At 41.0% G+C, this 22,716-nt stretch overlaps 1 protein-coding gene across 1 annotated transcript in view; it reads right to left on the bottom strand.

Annotated features, from left to right (window-relative positions):
• Positions 1-664: 664 nt before the first annotated feature.
• The window catches only part of DLEC1 (DLEC1 cilia and flagella associated protein), a 40,277-nt gene continuing 18,225 nt past the window's right edge, over positions 665-22,716 (bottom strand). The window contains exons 18-38 of the mRNA XM_064505693.1: positions 22,480-22,610; positions 22,010-22,168; positions 20,369-20,508; positions 19,964-20,117; positions 18,349-18,459; positions 16,855-16,985; positions 15,203-15,388; positions 14,659-14,726; positions 13,364-13,515; positions 12,723-12,826; positions 12,019-12,089; positions 10,949-11,166; positions 9,802-9,936; positions 7,968-8,090; positions 7,094-7,188; positions 6,918-7,002; positions 6,165-6,365; positions 5,134-5,295; positions 3,962-4,115; positions 3,251-3,371; positions 665-937 (exon numbers count right to left, since the gene is read on the bottom strand). Of these exons, the coding sequence (XP_064361763.1) occupies positions 814-937; positions 3,251-3,371; positions 3,962-4,115; positions 5,134-5,295; positions 6,165-6,365; positions 6,918-7,002; positions 7,094-7,188; positions 7,968-8,090; positions 9,802-9,936; positions 10,949-11,166; positions 12,019-12,089; positions 12,723-12,826; positions 13,364-13,515; positions 14,659-14,726; positions 15,203-15,388; positions 16,855-16,985; positions 18,349-18,459; positions 19,964-20,117; positions 20,369-20,508; positions 22,010-22,168; positions 22,480-22,610 (2,825 nt within the window). The 3' untranslated portion in view covers positions 665-813. The remainder of the gene's footprint in view (positions 938-3,250; positions 3,372-3,961; positions 4,116-5,133; positions 5,296-6,164; positions 6,366-6,917; positions 7,003-7,093; positions 7,189-7,967; positions 8,091-9,801; positions 9,937-10,948; positions 11,167-12,018; positions 12,090-12,722; positions 12,827-13,363; positions 13,516-14,658; positions 14,727-15,202; positions 15,389-16,854; positions 16,986-18,348; positions 18,460-19,963; positions 20,118-20,368; positions 20,509-22,009; positions 22,169-22,479; positions 22,611-22,716) is intronic.

Raw genomic sequence — 22,716 nt, 5'->3', positions numbered from 1 at the left:
GTCTACCTCAAACTAGGCCGAAGGCAGTGATCATCATCTTTTGTTCTCCTCTGCTGTGGATTGCAGCCCCCTCCTCCCCACTCGCACTGCCTTTTACAAAGGTCTTTTACGTGATGGGAGTGGAAAACTTAACAGGCTCAGAAGTGGGAATTTTTGACCTTTTCATGTTTTTAATATTACTTTAGCTAAGAGAAGTGTGAGTAAATGGGAACCATGTGAGGAGAAAGAATTAAAAGCAAGATTGGTTCCTGCCTCTTTAGCTGAAGGGGCTGTTCTCAATACCCAAGCATGATGAAGCATGCAGGCTGGTGGTTTTCCAGGGAGTCTAGGGAAAGCTGGTGCTCCCCCTTTTCATGTAAGGCACTGAGCAAACAGCCAGGGGAAATGCTGGCCTTAGTCACTGGTTCTTGCTCTTATTATTTGTCAATGTCCATTTCAATGGGAAATTGGAAAAAAAGCAACCTCAAAGAAAAGCTGCTTTTTAAGATATCAACAGTCTTTTGATTGTAATTTAAGCTATTTGAGCATATGCAAAGTGGTTTTGGCCTAGCTGCTTTGCAATTTAAATTCGATTATTTTGTACAGATGGCTTTGTCGGTACTGGTAAGCTTAGCACAGCAATAAAAGTAATAGCACAGGATGAGACTGTGACTGTTTTGAAGTGCCATGAACTTTTATTCCTCATAACTTCAAATTTTATTTTGTTAAAATTCCAGTTCATAATTAAAAACTGAAGTAGATAAAATGCCAGCTCAGCTAATGATATTTCTACATTTGACCCATTACCTTGAGATTTATCTCACAATGTCTTGCTTAAGTTGTATTTAGATCTTCATACTTTTCATCATTTGTTCCTCGTCCCCTGATCCATAGCTTGCAAGGCTTCTCTCCCAGCATTCCAGTGATGATCACAGTAGTTTCATATTCAATGTTACTCCTAAAACGCAAAGGGAAAAGATGCTTTAGTTACAGCTGGACACGATTCTCTTTTTAAGGATGAGACTAGTTACTTTGTGGAGGAAAAAGGAGCAAATGGTGCCCTAAGGTATAAACTGTTCCTAGCAATGAACACTAATCTCTCTAGCGTTAGCATCAAGCCTCTGAGCAGCAAGCTTCAGATTCATCTCCCACTGCTACATGGAGCACGTGTTAAAAGAATGCTAGTCTCCATCTCAGGTAAAGATGGTGGGTTATTAACTTCATGTTTGAAAGAACTGGAGAGTCTTCCTAGTTGTGAAATCAAATTTTATTCAAAGGAAAAAAATAAAAAGAATTACAGTTCTCTTGGGCGTTAGCATTATTTGGGAGCAAATGCCTGTGCTGTCTTGATGTGACAGCTCCCTCCCTGTGACAGACAAGTTTGAAACTAAAACATTTGTTAACTCCAGTAAGACAAGGGATAATCAACTGAGTCCTGGTTTTAAATGAACACCAAAAAGCTTACAGTAAGTGTGGTTTTATTACCTCCACTAAGTGGAAACCTTATAGGATAATTTGCCTAAGGCAAACTACTCAGCACTCTAGAGGCTGTTCATCTGAAGTACTTCCCAGGCTCTAAGAGATGGCTACTGTAAAGGCCTGAGGCAAGAGTGTTTTCTGCCAGATAACTTTTATTCTTCCTTCTAATACAAAAGTCCCCTGCAGTAAGACCACTGATTTAGGGAGGTGACTTATGAAAATCATTTCACATCTTGCATATAATTATTTTACTAATGCCATGCTGTTTCTGAGCGCTGCAGTGTTGGAAATTCATCATCTGGAGCTGAATGAAAGAGTTGGCTGCTCAAAATCAACATATTTGCTTTCTGGTAGTTTCTGGCATGCTGATTAATGTATCTGTTGTCAGATAAAAGAAAAGGCTTTGGGCATATTCAAAGGCATCCTGGAGAGCTTTGGACCAGCAGGAACCTCTGGAGGTCTCTGGTCCAAAGCCCTGCTCAAAGCAGGGCCAACTTCCAGCAGATTGCTCAAGGTTTTGTCCCACTGAGATTTCACCAGTTCCAGTGATGGAGATTTCACAACCTGTTCGAGGACACGAAAGTTATGACAACAACATTTATCACCTGTAGTTTGCTTTTCAAATTTACCTGTCAGTAGTGTTCAGAGTGCACTGTCTTCCCACTGGAATCACTGGTGTAGACTGTCCTAATTAAATCAAAACTTTCTGCCATGATGTGATAAATTGCATGTAGTGCATCTCAGGCTTAAATAAAACTCTAATTGTCTTTTTCGGGGGGGGGGGGGGGGGGGCAGAAATCTCACTGGAACTTTCCTCTGATCATCTCAGCAAGGAAAATCATTTGTAATGGAAACTAAGTTTTCCTGCAGGAGTTGCAGCTCCCTCATAAGAGCAAAAAAATTGAAAGCTTTGGGTCACTGCTTCTGCCATTCACAAGTAAATCTTGCTCTTTTCTGGTCTTTACTGTCATCTGCCTGCAACCCACATTATCTTTTGCTGTCATGTAGAAAAACCTTTGAACTAGAGATGGCAAAAATGCATTTTTTTTTTTTCTCTCTCCCATAAACCGTCAACATGGCTCTTATACTAAACATTGAACCAGTCTACCTTAAACAAGAGGAGAACAAGTTGTATCAGTGCATTGGAACGATATTTCACCCTGTTTGCTTTATCAGCAGGTACTCTGACTGCATCTAGGGAATTAAAGGAATTCAACAAGTTATTTTAGAGAAAAGCCACGTAAACTATAATGAAGGGTCCCTGAACCTGCTTGCAAAGGACACAGCATCGTGCTTTTGTGCAAGATGAACAGATGTTTTTAACTGGAATTTTGAACTACTCCAGACATTTCTTCCTCTGTCCTAATAAAGTGCTGGATGCCTAAAGGACTCAATGTTCCTTTCTGCCTCTGCGCTGATTTACAGGCCTGAGATCTGCCTTCTCTCAAGGACGTTACTCTAAAGAAGCCTCAAGGGGCTTTTATCAAGTGGTACCTAGCCAGCGTGTCATGCCAACAGTTGTGAGAGCATGATTTCAACTGGGTAAGTGTACGGTCTGAAATCCAGGGTGATAATTCCAAAGAAATCCCTTGTGTGGGAACAGCGTAAGGAATGTGGTTAGATGGAAAAAGCACCAGCTGGACAGCACAGGAGTGGGAATTGCCAGAAGTGAAAAAATGAGCAGCCTCGTAACACAAGAACGGAGCAGAATGACTCTGCTTTCAGTGACTACTCACACCTTATGCATGGGCTCGTCAGGGAATACAGCAGGGTTTCAGCTCTGTTACTGTACCTGGCAGTAAAGCGGATCTCCAACATGCCTTTGGTGGGTAGGTCCCCTTCACGTGCCTCCAAAATGCCATTAGCAGGGGAGATGGAAAATACTTCCGGGTCATTAAGCCTTTCCTGCTCATCTGCAGTGAAGAGGGCAAATATCAAACAAAGCAATACAAGACCCCTTGTATAGTTTTGTACCTCACCCAGCATTCATGTAAGAAAACAATGCATCTCTTTGCTTGCCAACTGATAAATCCCGGGGGGGGGGGGGGGGGGGGGATGCGCTGTCACAGGCTGTTTTCTATGCATGTGGCCAGTTTCTATTTTCATCCTTTAATCAAGGGGAGTGATCGATGGCCTCTGTGACAGAATAACAAGGTCTTGATTTACTTTCCTTTGAAGCGCATCTGTTAACCTCTTTAGGCGCCGACTCAAACTGAACTCACAGGGAGTTGCTGCTTCTTGATATCTCTTGGTATTGTATTATAAATGAGCAAAGCAAGTCCACTGTGATGGTTGTGATTCAATCTTTTGATTAAATCTGGTGTAACTGCTGAGATCAGTAGAGATATACACCGATTTAAAGAAAAAACACACACAGGAGATCAAAAGCAGACCTAGTATATTGGAGTGAATGTCATTATATATTGGCTACGTACTCACTAAATAAAAAGACTGAATGATGAAACTATATAACAAAGGAAATCAAATTTCAAAACCAGAATACCTAGCAAAGCAGTCCAGTAACTTCTACAGCCACTCCTGTTACACAGGAAGACATGTGCAGTCTTGCTTCGTGCAACAAAGCAGGTCTCAAAATCAAGTGTGTCGCAAGAAAGCTCCAGTACTGGAACAGTAAGGTATGCAGTCACTGGGACCAACTGCAACAGAGCAAGAGAGGAAAGGAAAAGAAAAAATATTGTTATTTTGTAGTGTGTTACCAATATCTGCTATAGCTGAATCATTTTTACCTCAAGCACTGAATCAAGATTACTTCTATCGCAGCACATGTTCTGTGTTCTTCTGTAATACCGTCAATTCTCCCTTCTACAGCTTTGACCAAATGAAGTTGTTGCCTGATTTACCATTTTGGGATAGGTTTTCAAACCAGACACTATGATTGTAACGAATTAACACAGAGTGAATATTGTGATTTATTACTAGGGTTTTCTATGGAGATGCAGACATTACAGCATCTTGTGGTCCCTTAGGAGTGTATATGGCCCACTGTGAGTCATGGAGTTTGTGCAGATTGCCCAAGATTATTAAGTTGACTGTATCTGAGATTTGGTTCTTGGTTCTTACAGATCAATCCTCAGATACATGGGATGAAAAGAATTATCTACAGTGTACTGGAACTGCTGAGGATTTGGGGGGTTTTATAGCTTTCCATCTGGAATAAATCAGTCTTAAAGTGTGTGGGGTGTGTGATCATACTACAGACTTGGAGGCTTTCAGAAACACTTGGGTACTGCAGGAGGCAGCGCTTGGTGACTCAGTCCCTGGCGTGTTCATTGAGACAGTCCTGACTCCGTGCCTCAGAAGGACATTGAGAGTCATACCGTGGTTGGGTGTGTTGCCCTTTCATGAAGATGTATCATCTAGGCCTCCACGCTGAGCAATCAAACAGTGCTCTTGCAGAAGGTAGGGGTAGGAACACCAGGGTGCTGATGCAAGACTGCTCTGTCAATCTGAGAGTCACCTGCAGTTTCAGCAGAAAGCTACCTGCCTCCTTTTGCAAATGTGTGGCCATTCACACTGACTGCATGACACACTTTCCTCTAGAGGTGGCTGCATTTAAGGGCTGAGTAAATCTTAAGGCACGTTCCTTCTGAATCAAAGATGCTTCTAAAACATAACCCTTTCTCAGTGCCCAGAGCTGTCACTCTCATATCTTACCTGGGTTGTGCGGTTACTATATTCAATGACCAGATTTTGATCAAACTTCAGCTTCCTATCTCCATTCTCAAACTGGAGCACTTGGAATCCAGGAAGCAGCTGGCTGGCTGGCAGATGTTGATACATAAGTAACTCCAGAGTTGTGCGAAATGACACTTTCACCTGTGGGAAGAGGAATTGGGATGATCATCACACAAGAAGACACCGTGTGCAGGAAATCCAAAGTAAATACTGCTCAAAGGCCCAAGCACACATTTCCCCACTGGAACCCAAAGGTGTTACGCCAACAACCAAATTCCCATTGGAACACAGCATTTTAATGGACAGTCGTAGGAATTAGCTGTATTTTATCTTTAAGCCATACACAGAGATGGAGTGTAAAGGTGAACAGCCAAACTCTGAACCACAGGAGAGAAAGTCTCTAACAAGACGAAAGTGCTGAAGTCCTGAGGCTACAAATACATTCCCTGAACTAGCTTAAAAATATGTCTTCTTCCTGCATGCAGAATTAAGCCTTGAATGTCTCTAAGTCAAAATGTACCCTGAAAAATGAGAAGCACGCTTCAAAGAAGCAGCTGAGAGTTAGTCATTCTTTGCAGCCCAGCTAATTGTTGAATCCAGGACTTTGCTTCCTTTGTTGTCATCATGTACACCCAAAATTGACCAAATTATTCTCTATCTGCACTCCCTATACCTTACCTACAGATCTGAAATGAGGGAGTGCAGGCTTTGGAGATCTTACATTTAGTCCAGCATATATTCAGCCATTGATTTAGGGGAGCTCCAGAAACCACACAGGGTTTTCTGCAAGGGTCTGCAATAAGTGACAGACAATGAGAAAAGCACAGCAGGACCAGAGTGGGAAAATATTTTGGACCTGCAGGCAAAATTTGCCAATATATCACTGTTTTCCTTGAAAAAAGGAGATTTCTACACTGGCTGTGTTTTCTCTCTAGTTCATCTGGCCCATGCTAACCACACCAATTACTAAACTATCCATCCTGGCACAGGATTATTATTTTTGAGCCTACCAGCATGTTTTGCTGTGGATAAAGTGCAAGCTGTGGTTTTTGCTCTTTTTCTTCCTTGTTGCTGTGGGATGTTTTGGTGCTCTTTTTGGGATCTGTGCTAGACAGGCTGAAGGGCGTAGACAGAAGCAGCCTGAAGTAGAGAGGAACCTTGGTGCAATTGATGAGTTGCAAACTCTGAGTCATTACAGAATCTGTCAAAACCTGGTGGAGAAATGATTCAAAAACTGGTCAGTTTAAACTCCCTTGGGATGTCTGTGCTAGTCTGTCTGGTCATTCAGAAGCATCAGGGATATGAAAGACACTATTCCAAAGCAGTCCAATCTTTTCCACTTCTGTTTTTCAAAATTGCTTCAGTAAAAACCCAAATTACAGACAATGTAATAAGGTTAAAAATGTCTTCAAATGTCAATGGTCCCAGAAACTGACCACACCATCCATCCTAAGTGACTCATTCTGGTATCAGACCTTTATGTCCTCAAAGAAATGCTTATTTTTCTACTTAAGAATTCCTCTACAAAACAAAACCAAAAAACTATGAAATAGCTATTCTCTGAACTGAGTTTCGTTTATTCCTAGCTTACAGGTATTCGCAGTCCTCTAGTTCTACATATCTTATATGCAACATTGAAAACTGCACTATAAGGGCACTGGTATTAAAGATGTATTTTAAAGACCATGTGCATACTGCTGCAAATTCTCCTGGCAGCGCAGCAGCTGAAAACAGCTGAATACATCAATGTGTGAGGTACTTACTCCTAATTGAGGCTGAGCGGGTATGAGATCACTTGCCATTGAGTAAAACACCATTCCTTCGTCATGCTCCATGTCTACTTTTAACCTGAATGTAAAGAATCAGAGCTAGTCAGAACTCTTCTCTGAGGGCCGATATGTTCTGTGAATGCACGAGCTGTCGGCAGGATGGTACTCACACCGCATGCCTGATGAAAGCTTGCAAGGCTATTCGTAATGGTGGAGCTTCATAACCATGTCTACGACGTACTTTGTTAGGCACTGTCTGCGCAAACTGACAACAAAATGAAACAGAAATGATGTATAAATGCTAGCACTAAACCCCCAAACCCTAACTTTTAGCCTGAGAAGCTGTTAGTCAGAAGGGAATTCTGCTTGACAACACATTGCCTGTTTGTAAGACTTGATGGCAATGTGCAAGGAACAGCAAAAGCTGAGCAGTATTCTGCACTCTGAATGGCTGTGGTTAATACAGAAGCAGATATTGCTTCCTCTAGCTATTAGGGAAGTTTTTATTAAATATTATATTATCGTTCATTAGTTACACTTTGCACCTGTGTAATGATTCACATCAGAGAATCTCAGAGTGATCCATAAAACACTATTCACACCTCACATTAGCCTGTAAGCTGCGCTTGCAGTTTTTGAAGAGGAAGTTTCCCAGCGGAGAAACATGCTGTCCAAATTCACACAGGAAGGTAGATGCAGAGCCAGGAACACAACTCAGCAGTCCTGAGTCTCAGTCCCATTGTTAACGATTGTTATCAAGAAAACCTGATGTTGTGATAGTGTTTCAAATCCCAGACCTTCAGCTGGGGTCTGCGGTACTGGACAACGTAAGAATATGGTGACATTCCAACCCCCAAACGCTTTCAAACTAAAAGGCAAATGCAACAAAATGAAAAACCCCAGCTGAGGAAGGATGTACTGGGAAGCAGGAACAGGACTGTTTATATAGCCTGGCTGGGTACACAGCAGTCTGTACATGATGTTACAGAAAGGGAACTGATCATTTTGGAGTCATCTTTAGCCTTGCTGTGACGGTCAGTTTACCGTGTCGTCGAGGCTCATGAAACCCAGCATAAACCCTTCGCATTGCACTTCACTCATGCTCTCCGGGAGGACTTGCGGGGTGAAGCAGATGCGCACGGAGATGCTGCCACCTCCTGGAACCACCTGCAATCAGGACATGACTGTTCAGTAGCTCAGGGAGCTGCTGGGGGTTGCACAAGCACCCTCAGAGCTTGACAGCTAAAACTAACCAAGTTTTACAAACAGCCTGAAAGCTCCTGGGGATGGGCTATGCCCAGACTTGCACTGAAATGACAACATGTGAAAACAAACTTGGTTTAATTATTTTGGTTGCAAATCTCTGTGTAACCACTCTTTAAGGTCCGCACAATTTAAGTAATGTCACAGACCAACTCCCCTAAGAATACATACAGACTTTCTTGTTTGTTTGTCTTTAAAAAAGTCTGCCCAGTTATTTCCAATCTTTCACCATGCATAACTCAGTTGATTCTCCCACAACCGACAGCACTCAGAGAGACACAAACATTTTCTGAAGACTTACAAATATGAGTTATGAGTATTTTACAATTCAGGTTACTCTTGGCCATTTTTATTTACATGACAGCAGGGAACATAATCAAATGCACAGGCCAGCCACAGGGGATTTTCTATGATTTACAGGTTGAATAGATTCTGCTTTCTTTATGTGCGTTATGCAGGTTATGGTTAAATTGCACCATTGCTGCAGGAACACCTTAGCCATCTCCCTGCGGAGTCAACTCAAGCCTAGCCAAGTTTGTAAGCTCAAGGTCCATGTGGTGTGTAGTGCTTTTAGGCTAGTGTTGTGCAGAAGCGACCTCCCTGATTTCACGCGATCACAAAGTTTGCCCCTGCTGGACCTGTGTTCAGTGGAAGTACATCCAGCTCAGCTCTCCTTGCAGTGGGCTCTCACAAGACAGCCCTGCCTGAGGTCTAGCATGGCCAGAACCATGCTGGAGCTAATAAACTCTGCCATATCCTACAACACTGCACGGTCTGTGCATTGTGGTCACAGAAAGCTCATTCTGCTCAGATACATGGACTTGAGCCAGGTCTGGGCAGCTGTGCTGCACAACACCTGAGCTAACAGCCCTTCCCAGAGCATGGACCAATGGGAGAAACACAAAGATCATTTCTGCAGAGAAACACCTGAAAGACATCAACTAACCTTGCACGTGGGTCTTGGTAACTCTAGGTCACTGCTGGCTACACCAGCCGCAGGGTGTCTCAACAAAGAGACTCCTGTATTATCCAAGCTATCTCAGAGCTATCTTCTTACCCCAGAGCCAACTGTAGGCTTCACTGCTTTGAGATACCATTTCAGTTGTTATTTCTTTCATATATTTTTTAGCTAACTATAATTTGTAACTGACACCCTTTTGTCAAAAAACTTGTTAGTATTTGGGAATCCAAAATGACACACTGCTGTTTTGGGCCACATTTACTAGATCTTTCCAGCACTGTCTTTGCATTATGTTATTTCTAAATAATTTCTAAATAACTGTGAGACTGTAGACCCCATGAGCATTAGTTTTGAAGGTACTGTGCATTATAACTGTTTCTCCAGAAGAGTTTTCTAAAAAGCAACCCTTATCCAAAGGCCTGTTTTCCAACTCTGCTAGTTCTATTTGGCAAGTCTGCACTGGTTAAATAACATGCTTCCAAAGCTTCAGCCTGGATGCTGAAGCTGGGAGGCTTTTTTTTCTCCTGATGACTTTGCAAACTCTTCTCATGGTCACCCTCAAGATCCCCAACCCAAAGTTTTCTCCTCCTGCCTGTTTCCCCCGTCCTACACAAAATCCACTAAATCTCAGCACAAACAAAATGTACAGCTTACTATTTGTCTCGGAGTTATGGAGTAGGGGTTGTCTGCGCAAACCCCTTCGTGAGGTCGTATAAGTACAGAGAAGATTTTCTTTATTGTAGGTTCTTCAGTGATGATTTCCTCTTCTTTGTTGTCCGCATCTGAAGACTGCAGGGACAGGAGGGCAGGGAATGGTTAAAACTGTTATACTGCAAAGAAGGAATGCAAGTGAAGTCTACAGTGAACTGCTGCACTAGTCAGTAAGTCAGTTTATTTCTTTTTGGCACAAAAACTGGATATGTGGATGTGTCCTGTTTGTAAATTTTTTCATGCAGGGGTTTGCTCTTCCCAAACTGTGCCTGAAATCCTTGGAAAATATGCTCACTTGAGTCCTGTTCAGCCAAGAGAAGCACTGAACCGAAAGATCTCTGGCCCATCATATAAACCAGCATTCCAGTGCAATAGCTCTCCCCTGTAGCACAAGGAAGGTAAGAGGTTTATTTAGAATAACTGTTCCATCTGAGGGGAAACAGAGGGAAAATGTCCTTAATATCTTTTCTGTAAAGTTTTTACTTTGTAATAGAAATATACATATCCTGCATGACACCTTCTTCCTGCCACTCCCAGCCTGTCAGGACAGTAAATTGTTATATTATATGAAGCTTAACACATAGTAGATGTTACCACATTATAACAGAGTAACAGAACCAGTCTAGTTTGGCACTGGGATAAATACCTCCAGAACATGGGCTGCAATTTGATCTTTGCCAATTAGATTATGCTCTCTGATTAGAGCAGATGTTGCCACCATCAAGCACCCATGAGATAAGCAGATCCAAAGTGAGGAGTTTCAGTAATCTTTACATTTTCTATGTAAAAACGTTGCTAGTTTATCAATGACAGTTTTAAAATGTATCTGGTCAGCTTCTGTAACAATTTTAAGACATGGAGAAGCTGAAAAGCAATTAGCTTATAGCCCATTTTGATAACTCATTGACGATGTTGATAGCCACCTAACCATGTATTGTTTTTTTTGACCGTGAGAGCAGTTGACATTTCTTTTACCAACCCAAATCTTAGTTACATGTTGTCTTGCATGTTATTGTTTTCAACCTTCCATGCCAAGAAACCCATCATGTATCTCAGCAGCAATATAAAAAACAGACTACTAATAGCTGACCTCATCTGTGGTTTGTGAAGCTGAAGAAGTGATTTCACAGGGGATGGGGGTTTGATCCAACTTTAACACAATTTCTGACTCTGAATTGCTACCAACTGATGCAGTCTCACTTTCATCTATGTCCTTAAGAGGAAAAGGGTCTCCACAGATCACCAACAGATCTATCAGCTTTTTATCATCTTTCTCTTGATTGTAAGTTTCCCAGTCCATACGAATGTCTAATTGAAAAGGAGAAAGGACAATCAATTGTGGTCATTCAGAAGAGTCATAGCTTTGCTGGGACTGGAGAATCAGAAGATCAAGTCACGAATTTGTTGTCCAACAACTGGGTTTATATTAAAGCACATCTTAAGCTTTGCCATGTTTGTTGGTCCCTTCAGGACCGGGGGAAGTCAGATTACTTACGATCAGGTGTGCTATGTCATTACTACAGCTTGGCAAGTCTCTAGGGCCCAAACTATACTTTTGTTAATATTAAATTATAAGTACTTTGTTAGTCACACAAATGTGTTTGGTGGCATGGTCTGACTCTTGCTCTGAAGAGCTTAAAGTCTGACCCAGAGATAAAAAGACTAAACAGAGAAAAGCCAAATGATGCCACTAACAAGCAGACAGAACATTTGCTTGGCAGGGTTGGTGCTTTAAGAGTTTCATGGAACAGGATGGGAAACCCTGAATGTCCATCCTTTTAATAAAGAGTGAAAAGCCAGACATGCCAGCATAGGATGTGCTGCTCTTTCATAGTAATAATACATTGAGTCAGTTATACTCTTCCCCTACCCTCTGACTGAAGCTCACCTGCTTTGTTGTTGCAGAAACAGACTAATATGCACAATGCCATAACAATAAATACAGATAAAGACCTGACAGCATCCACTATTGCTCTGCACTAGCTAAACCAGAAAGCAGCTGAGATGCTCTCCTTTGTACTATTACTGTCTTTACAACAACCATCCTGATTATGAAACAAGAAGGTCAGTTAATTAACATGTTAATGGGCTGTTATGTTTTCATTACCAGAAGCAGTGCAATGCAAGTGTCAACGTTTGCTGTACAAAAGCCAGCCTTACCAAAGGGAGTGGGATTGTTGAGCCGGACACTCCGGGAGACATGATACCCTCCAGAGACATGAGTGCCAAACCTGAGGTGGGGAACCTTGCTGTTAGTATTTGCAGAAAAGAAGTGAATGTCTGAGATGTTTTTTTCATTAAAGGTTTGTTTAAAAGTGGACACATATGTGGCTGCACTGGTAAGGTATGGCCAATAATGGGAAGTAGTATTATTTTACTTAATCAGACTCTTTCTTCCAATTTTGCTAGTTGCCTCAGATGTTTCAGGGTGCACATGTGAAGTTAGCTTTTATGAAAGACTCTGGTAGAAGCAGCAAATGGCTATATTGTGTGTCCCACATCAGAGACAGATTTCCAGGTGCAGATGTCCAGGTGGACAGATTTCCAACTGTACTGCGGATGATGGGAGGACTGCCACCATTTACTCATTTCCATCCCCACAAAAATCAATAGGAATAGAAACTCCTATGAATTGCAAGACTAGAAGAGCGATTGCTGGTATACCTGAGAAGACTTGTATGCAGATCCTTTCCTAATCATACTGGGGGAGGCAAATATAGTGTTGTTATAGACGCAGATACTGTACTCTGACAGTCGCTTTGCTGTATTTCTCATTGCACCACAATAAGATGGGCAGAGGTGTATATGTTGGCCATAGTCCAGTGGTATTTAACTGTCTTCTCTGACAGTATTTTGGGCTATACCTGATTATGGGCTGCTCTGTTTGTGGTCCTGTCATCTGCAGGAAAATTGGACAGCCTTTCACAGTCATTTGTAAAGGAATTAATGTAGGTTGCAAGTCTCCCACCTATTAAAAATGAATGTTTGCTATTAGAATCAAAACAAAGCTTTGGTATCTGGGTTACAAAATTATGTCTTGAAACCCAATTGGATTTTCAAATATTTTGACCGATTTCTCCTGAAAGCACGTAAGTCATACGCTAACGAAAGCTTTTCTCTGCAGGAGAATGCAATACCTCATTCATTAATCTGCGTCCCTGGGGCCGCTCCACACAACGCAGTATATTGTATTTGTAAAGCAGAGTAGTGCACTGGCTGGTTACCAAACAGATTTTATAAATCAGAACTGTTCCAGTCATTTTAAAGAAGCACAAAAGCTCCCAAGAGAGAAACATGTTACCCCAACGCTAAAACATGCACCGTAAGAGCAAACAACTGTTACATGTTCTCAGAGGTCTGGAAATTTCTATTCTGAATTTTAACTGAAATCCTACCAAACTGAAAACGTGTATGAAAGGAGATTGCAATGAAAGGAATTTGGGAAATATAATTGGTGCCAAACCTGCCATAGCAATGCTTCGCTTAAAACAGAAGCCCCACCTACCTTACAGACAAGATCATCATGGTACTCTCCCCACATGTTGTTATAAGCTGTTATTTCTATGATTAGCTGCTGGAAGGCTTTCAGAGTTCCTGTGGAAGGTTGTATATGGAAAGCTACTCCCTTCCCGTGAGACAGCACTGCTGCTGCAAACACTGAAGGAGCACAGCAAAGAAACATTTGATAGAGTTCTAGGAAGTGGAACAAAGTCAGTCTTTCAAAGAAAATACAGTACCAGATCTTTAGCTGGTGTTAATCAGCTTAGCCCCACCAGCTTCAACGAAACTGGGATCACTTACACAGCCCGCACGTTTAAATCACTTTTATTCCAGTTCCCTTCTGCAGTGGGTTTTAATCTGTTTTTTACATGACTCAGTTCTTACAGAGATTATTTCATAGATGATTCGCTTCCAACAACCTGAGCCAGGACTCTCTGGGAGATGCAGGGCAGTAATTGGTTACATGAAAACACACCCTCAATTTGAGGAAAATAAGCTGGGATTTGTGCTAACTGGTTATCTTTCTATTAGCAGCTGCCTGTTTACATCTGTGTGCTCTTCAATACAAAGAATGAATTACAAGGAGCAAAGCCTTTCCACACACTGAGTCACATTATTTTTTAAACCAATAGGTTTGCATGGAATCTGTCAGACCAGACTTTTTCAAATTTTAAGGACTAATTCAACAGCTGAAAAAGCTCTGCCTTCATAACAGACACCAAAAACTATGACAAGCTAGCAGTATGTCCAAGATTTATTTTGGAAACAAGACAGATCCACACTATATTGCACTTTGCTCTGACTCCCCTCCCCCTGGGATTCCACGTGGCTCCAAACATTATTTTTAATATAAGATATCTGAAGTGATGGGTGGGCTGTGCTGCAGCTTTTCACAGTGAGGAAGGTATACAAAAGGGTTTGAGGGAGCAAAACCTGCTGCAGCAGCATTGGAGGACTGTGTAGGAAGGAGAGAGCCAGATCTTATGCAGTATTGTCCATACCGTGTGCTGAGAGTGGTCCTGGGAGTGAGCTATCACCAGAACCACCCATCTTTGTTTCAGATGCTTGGTTTATTTAAAAAAAAAATAAAATTTAGGATTGACCTAATGTTTATGTCATGTGGACATTCAAACTTAAGAGTGACCTGGGGGATCAAATTATTTGGCAGTGTAGACTTAATCAGATACTCCAAGAATGAAACAGCAATGATGTACCTGACTGGTACATTTAATGCTGAATATGCTAGTTAGTTGGCCTTTTTGTTCTCTTCACTGAGGGGAGAAACAGCTATTCTCATACCTGACTGTGCTCTTTTGGCTGCATGTCTTGTGATGGGCCCTCTCCTTTTCACCAGGTAGTTTGGGGAGCTTGAAAAAATAAAAGATCTGTATGACAATTCTGTGAGATGAGCAGGTCTCTGCTAAAATAAGAGCTAGCTCTGCTTGACTCCGACATCAGTGCCCATTACAGCTTAAAGGAGGACTATTACAAGATATTTTTTGAAAGTAACATCCTTAAAAGTGAATGTATTAGAGCTGTAAGACTCACTGTACAATCCGCCATAACAGAGCTGGTATAAACCAATTTACGTCCACTGGCACAAGTAGTGTTTTGCTATTTACACCAGCTAAATCTTTCCTCCTTGCATTGCCGGCTACCCATTTCTGCAGGAAATCTCATCAGCAAATTTCATTATCACAGTCAGAGTAAGATCTTAAAATAACCACTAGAGTATTGCAGAAAGTGGTTCTTGTGACCGAGACAATAGCACTCTACCCTGATTTCAATTTTAATTCAGATCTACATTAGTATTTGAGTCATTACATAGAAAGCCAAGACTTACGGGCAGAGTCCTTGTTCTGGAGTAAGTGAATAGCTGGTAAAATACTCAGCTTCTAGTTTGAATGGAGCACTGATTCCAGTATGATTGGTAAGAATTAGCTGACGCTTTACTATGTCTTTGAATACAACCTCAGATCCAAAGTCCAAAAGAAGATCACCTGGGCTCTGTAGCATTTGTCTTTCCTCACTATCAAAAGAAATAACATTAGTATTAAAACTTCAGTCCCATTTTCTTATGCTATAGATTTGAAAGTGTGCACTATGCAATGTGTTTGCAATGACGAGCGTAAAAGGACCACACGATCTAAGATTTTTGTCATCATCATTAGCTGCTTTTCGTTTTCTCACTTCTGTTCTTGTAAGGATTTATTTTGGTTAGAACTTTTATGCTGTATAACTTGCTGACTTACAAATAAGGAGTCATTTTTACTTACATAAGAATGTATAAAGATGAAGCATATTCTAAAATACTACATATTATAAGAAAAAAAAACAAGACAAAGAGAAGTATATTCATCTTTCTTTAACATCAGGTCTGATGGTGCAACAAGAAAACTTAATGGTGTAAAACACGTGACCTTGGGTATAATTCTGTTGTTTATATTTCATATCCAAGAGTTCAATTTACCAATTTTTGACATTGCAGGGAATAGCTGTTCCTCACAAACATGTGATGAGCAGCAGAGGCCTCACACTTTTGTTAGCAGGGAGAAATTAATTTTCCTGCTCTCTATACACAGAAGTATCACAGCACCTGTCAGGTTATAAGTGCCAGGAGCACATGGGAGAAGAGACAGAGCACATGAACATGAGTTTTACTGATGTGCAGTTAATTTCATGCTAATTTATTAATTAATGAACTCACATGCATTAATTTTAATTTGTTTCAGCTAAACAGCGGTGAGAACGGTGTAGTGCTCATTGTCAGTCATCTCCTGAGCTTATCAAGATGCTGAATTTGGTTATGGTGCAAACCCAGTACCTTCTCTTCACATAGTCCCCTTCAGTGAATGATTCTGGCATATTTTTACTGTCCTTGCTGCCTACGCGTAGCAGGAGGAGGGATAAAGTTCACATAGAAAACAGTGTGCTTACATTTTTTTCCCTCCACTGTCTATTTGCTTTATGAAAAAGTAATTTTTGTTCATTTAATCCGGAAGCCTAAGACACAGAAAGATCTGCTTAAGTTTCATAGAGTAAGACACGTGTAAAAACGTGTACTGCGCTTACAAATGGAAACACTTAGTTTGGACATAAAATTAGGCTGTGTTGCTGTGATCTGCCTTAAGATATGGTGCCATGGCTGTTTCCCCCACTTTATGAAATGACAGCACTAAGACCTTGCAAAGAGATATGTATATTGAAGAGCTTAAGGTCTTTGAGCTATCATGAAATTCTGGGGTTTTTTTTTTTTTTTTGACTCCAAATACTGTTACTCATATGAAGCCGGATCTATATTGTATCAGGCTGCTATAGAAGTAGAGAGGTGAATTTACTGAATGTTATTCTCCCAATGGCATTCTTCAGGTGTTTTTCCTCCAACTGAACATCTTGCTATAGGTGAGTACTCTACAGATAGGTGACTGCTTTGCATCTATTAAAACTGTTTCACAAACAGGTAGAGGGAATGATTTTAATAACTCCTTGATTTACCTGGTTGCTCCACTTTCACAAGGTATTGAGTAGCTGACCTGCAGTCCTTTCACTTCTCCAGAAATGCTCAGGAAGAGGGGTTCAATCATGTCTTCTACGCTACAGGAAAGGACAAGGTCTTTCAGCTCACCCTGATAGGAAAAAAATCATGCTTCCTTGTGACTGGAGCAAAGGCCACAGAGGAAAGACAGTCTCATTAAGAAAATTATTTAGAAAACATGTATAAACCTTACCGGATTAAAAACAGAACCACAGCAGAAACTTGAAAAGTTTTACTGAATTTGCTTAGAAGTAGATAACAAGTTAAAAAGTTGTGGATGTTTCTTGGCTTTGTACCAAGACCTGTCTATAAACCTAAAACTGCTCCACCAGTGATTTTTGACACACTTCTTTGGAAAACAAAAAAAGCTTGTGCAAGTGGATTCTGTTGTATAATTATATATGGATTTTGACCTGTTCCTTTAGCTTTTTGTACATCAAGAATAGTTCGAATGACAAAAAAGTCCCTGGTAGTCAATAAATGGAGGAAGACAAATTTACAGTTATACCCTAAGGTGACCAATTTAGCATGTTCTTTTCAGAGTTAAAGGTATCATACCACAGGAATTTCTTAGTCGTTTTATCCCTATGCTACAGGAAAAAGGCAGTTGGGTGTCGTATCTACCCAGTTTGGGAGATACTTATGTTGCTTACAGATTTTCTCCCTTCTTTTTACATTATCCTAACTCCTCTTTGCCAAAACTTATAACAGAAAGCTTATATGCATCACCTGAGATTTAATGAGAGCACAAAGCTTTCTACATCGCAAGTGCTGAAGCTCTAAGCATTAAGCACTTTCAGTCATGCTTAAATAATCTTCCAAATAGGAGATTTTATTTCTACGTGGCTTTAAAGTCGGACTTTTCTAGATCTCCAGTGACTGTAATGGGAACTGATACACCTCACTTATAGGGATTTAGATCATTTAGATGCCTTACGTCACGTTTTTGAACGCCCCCATCAAGTCTATAGCTGGATTCCTGCAGTTTGTGAACTCTGTGATCTACAGCCTTCAGGGCTTTTTAACTTTGCAGTCCCACCATCCCCTTTTTGTCTGTGATTTCCATTACCAAAATGTCATGAGCCCAATGGCATTCAGAAAACCAAACGTGTACTATACATGTGCCAATCTGCTACATTTTATTTGGGATAATCATATAAGTGAGGATCTGTATGCTGTAAGAAAAAGTAATAAACGTTAAGAGTAATTAAACAGGCATCCAAGAAAGAAGTAATAGTTGTGAAACAAAGAGGCAGAGTACAGAATTGCATGCCATGTGGACTAGTTTCATTTTTGCCTTCAAACAGTTATCTCTAAGACAAGCAAATTCAGACACATTGTATGAAAAGGAGCACTGTATTTTGTACATAAAAATGCTTCTTTTGCCAGATGGAAGTGCAATAATAATGCCAGTGTTGTTGTTTTGAGGATATTGCATCCGTTTTTAAACTTACCATGATGTTGGCTGTTATCTCTATGCACAATTCTTTTTCTTCATTTGGGCCTAAGGTGCCACTGGCCGGGGAGACAGTGGCAGAGCAGAAAGCTGCCTGACTTCCAATGAGCTACCAAACAGAGAGGACAGGCATTCAGTTAACTCTGTTAGTTCATTAACTCCTGACTCTTCCATATTTTCTCTTCAGGTTGAAGAGGACTACACTATTCAAAGGTTTAGGACACCTTCAGGTAGCAACACATACAGTTTGTTGAGATGAGGCTTGCTTTACAATTCCCCCATGGTTGGTTAGATACTCCTCCCTAGATCCGTTCCCAATGACTTGCAGTGCTCCACTGAGGCATCTGAACTGGGAGCAGAGGTGCTGTAGACTCCTTCACAGTCACAAAGGAGGGACAAGCTTTTCCAGGGTTGGGTCAATCTGCCTGACAGCAGAGCTGGGTCCTAGAGGTGCCCTGTCTCTCTCCGCTGACTACAGAGACAAGCCTGGTATTGGCAGCTTGCCTAAGTGACACGAATCCAAGGGCTAAACTCAGCAGCTCACACAGAGACATCAGATACCATTTGAAATGCTGTAGATATCCCTCCTATCCTCCAGCTGCTCCAGAAGTTTTTCCCACAAGTCCTATATCACATCTGCACGCCTTGTTAGGATGCCTTGAGAACCTTAGGACATGTCAAATAGTGCTGAATGATTTTATGTGGGCAACTGAATTGAACCCTGAGTGGATCTCAGAGTGGATCTGAGGGACTAAAGCACTGATAGTAGGATTCAGCTTATAGGTTAAGTCACCTAAGTGTATGTGTATATATACGACTTGGGCATCAAATCTTCCACTGTAGCCAACGGACATGCAGTCAGTATGCTCTGGAGAGTATTCTGTGAACCAAAATGGGCATCCATTTTACAATGAGCTGAATAGTTCTCTGGACTCTGTTGTTTATAGATAGGGTAGGATCCAGTTGCCTAAACACATGCACATAGGGTATCTAAGCCATACATGCTTGGCTGGCTGGTGTGACAGGGTTTACAAGAGACCATGCTTCTTGAGTGACATCTGGAAGTCAGGCAGAACACCCTACAGCATCCAAAATGACACTAGACACCTATATTCCGGTGACTGACTTCTTCCCCAGATTTCTATTGACTAAAAAGAGAGTTCACACAGCAGCTTGCATACAGACATTAAATTTAGGTGTCTTAATCTGTGAGCTGAATTCCACTCATAATGATAATGTGGAATTTAAGCATAATTTAGACACTTAAAATTCAAAAGCACCATTGTCTTTTTGTTCTACCAAATTAAATGCAAATCCTGAACTGTCATGATACTTTGTTTAATATGCTGGTAGCTTATATCCTGTTTCCCTCAAATCTCCACCCACCTACTCTCCCGGGGATGATCAACAGACAGTAAGAGCATATTAACATCAACTGGTAGTTAATCTTCTTGTAAAGGCTCATGCTTTGGAGAAAAGATGTGTCTAAATCTTTCTCATAATCCAGTAAATAGGAATCACTGCTCAAAGGGCATACCACATACATTTCTATATCGACAGAAATTACAATATCTGTCCCTGCTGTATCTTTCATTTAGCAGAAAGGCATTTACCTTTCCCCATAAGTATTTTGCTGGCAGCAGTATCTGGTTAAAAAGTTTGATGGTTGCTTTGGCAGGAACTCCAGTATAAATTTCAGTGATTACTAGATGACTGGACATCAGACATGCTTGGGGGGTCTGAACTTCAACAAAAACAGGAAGATGACTGGAAATAAACACACAGATGGTCTATTGTTATCGTTAATGAAATGTGCTAGACATACAACAGTGTGCTGGAAAGAATGATGGTTGTGTTTATCTAGCAATATTTGTGTTTGGGTAGTTCATTGATAGGTTATACAATCCTACTCTGAGTTTCTGTTACATATTTTTATTTTAGCAGATAAAACTACCTAAAGTGAAAATCACACATGAACCTCAGGGAAAATAAAACAAAACACTACTTTTTCCCCTTACCTTCCTTTTCCATTTTCGACCTCTAGTTCTAATACTGTCTGGAGACGCTGACACAGCAACGGAGTGAACTGAACTGAGACACTGCATATACCCAAAGGAGGTATTTCTCCAGCAGATGGATGAATGGTAAAGGGAGATACCTGTGAAACAGAGAGGAAACAGACAGACGAGTGGTCAGCAGCAGGCTCTTCTCCCAAAAGGGGGGCTGAGCGGCAGCTATGCAGTGTCATGAGTTGGGGAGATTCTTGGACAGAAGGATAGGAAGGAAACCAAGAGCGTGAGTGGGATCAGACTTGATCTCTGATCTTTATTGGGGCAGGAATGGGACTCTGGGATGATAAACTGAAGGGATTAAGTCTCTAAAATCTCTCTGGGATCCTGAGGAGTGTTGGGAGTGTTAGGGGACAATAAGCAAGGGAGAAAGAAGGGCTTGAGGGCTGGAAAGATAGGTTTTACTACAGGACACCCCTATCCCTAATCAGGCACTTCCGACCATAACTGTCCTGAGGGGAAAGGGACAGGCAGACACACACACATGACTGTTCTGCAAGGCTGCCATAACCACCATTCATAAATCCTCTCTTTTTTGCCATTAACTGTCACACAAAGTTAGTGAAATACCTGCATGATGTGTTAAAAAAAAATAATAATAATAATCTGAACAACTCATGAGAATACAGTAAAACTTCCTGTGGGCTTCCATCTCCTGAGACAGTCAAGAAGAAGTTCCTACTTAAGTTCCTCTTTCAGTTGCAATATTTACAGTCTGTCTGGAAAAACAGAACTTCTGTACACTGTTTAGACCAATTTTGCCATGAAACGAGTAAACTCAATTGCCTGCACAGGCAATCATGTGAAGATGCCTACAGGCAGAATTTGATCTTTCATTACAACAAAAAGCACTTATCCCAGAGTCCAGATTTCCTCACTTCCCTTTAATGCATAACACCAAAGAAAAACCTAGCTGCAGAGCCCACCATGTGCCAGAAATAATCAAAATAAAATAATAATAATAATAAAGCAAAGTATTTAGGAATATGCTACTGGCTGCAGATGTCAGCTCTGAGTCAGTTCTTTGCCACCAGCATTAACTCCAAGCTGCTTTACTTATTTCATATGAAATGATGGAATGAGCTCTGAGGTGAAGGACAGAAATGGATTATATTTGATACATCATAGTCTAGAAAATAAGAAACTATAGTTTTAGTATTGATTGTGGTAAGAGGTTATTTTGGGGACACACTTGCATTTTTCAGTGGTATTGTTCACAGCCAAAAGGCCCAATTCAGTATGTGCTGAGATTCTTCTATGTAAGCGTGGGAAGAGGGCTGAGCAGCCTCCGTTCTGATAAAGTCCTACCCCCTCACTAGTACCAGTGGCAGCTGAAGTATCATAAAAGAAATGCTCCATATCTCTCTGGATCAGGCTGGCAGGGGACTTGTAAGAAATGGAAGCACAGAAAAATTGCAAGGCAGTATTTCATTTCAAAAGAACTTGTGCATTTACGGAACTGTGCAGAACCAATTTCATAATAAGTCACATAAATTAGAATTTCTGATCTCTGGAATGAACATTACAGCTGCTAAAAATGAGAAAGAAATGGCTAAAGGGAGAGTATAGCCAGTTATGGTAGTCACTTACCTCTTCATTCCTTTCAGCTAGACAAGCCCGGCTTTCTTGCATTCTCCACCGTGCTGGCAGCTGACACAGATTTTGAATTTCAAAGGTTCTTAACACGCTGTCACCCCACTTAATCAAACCTAACTGGAGCGATGGAATATTGATAGAAAGAAGCGGACCCTGGGATACCAGGAAACAGATGTCAAAATTGACATTTCTGCCAAAAATGCCTGATTAAAAAGCATACATTAGCTAAGATTAATGTCTGACTTCATATAAAATGGCAGAAGACAAATGTATTGCATGTAATACAGGAAAATTGTTATGGTCACGACAGTATCAACATTGCCTTAATAGTTATTAGACAGTAAAAACACCTTCTATTTGTAAATGTCCTAGATTTTCAAGGCCTTCAAGAGGCAAAAACCTTTATGTGGTCAATAGGCAGGCCCTGCAGCTAACCATCCTGCAACACTGAAGTGGTCGCTCACCTTAAAAGCAGCCTCAACATGCAGTACCACTGGCTCTGAAGAGTGTTCGATTTTACAATGCAGGTTATGGCTGACACAGCCAGGTTTGCCTCCAGTAATTGCCAGCTCAAATTCACAGCATTCAGTCATATCTAGAATAGAAAAATTCAGAGTTCTGCCCCAAACTCTTGAAAAGAAACAACCTGCTGTAAGTCTGTTATTGAAGCTCCTGGAGCCAACGTAGGTCTCCCACTGACT

The sequence above is a fragment of the Dromaius novaehollandiae genome, chromosome 2 (assembly GCF_036370855.1).
Source record: "Dromaius novaehollandiae isolate bDroNov1 chromosome 2, bDroNov1.hap1, whole genome shotgun sequence".
Classification (NCBI taxonomy): Eukaryota; Metazoa; Chordata; class Aves; order Casuariiformes; family Dromaiidae; genus Dromaius; species Dromaius novaehollandiae.
This window is presented reverse-complemented; position numbering and strand designations above follow the sequence as displayed.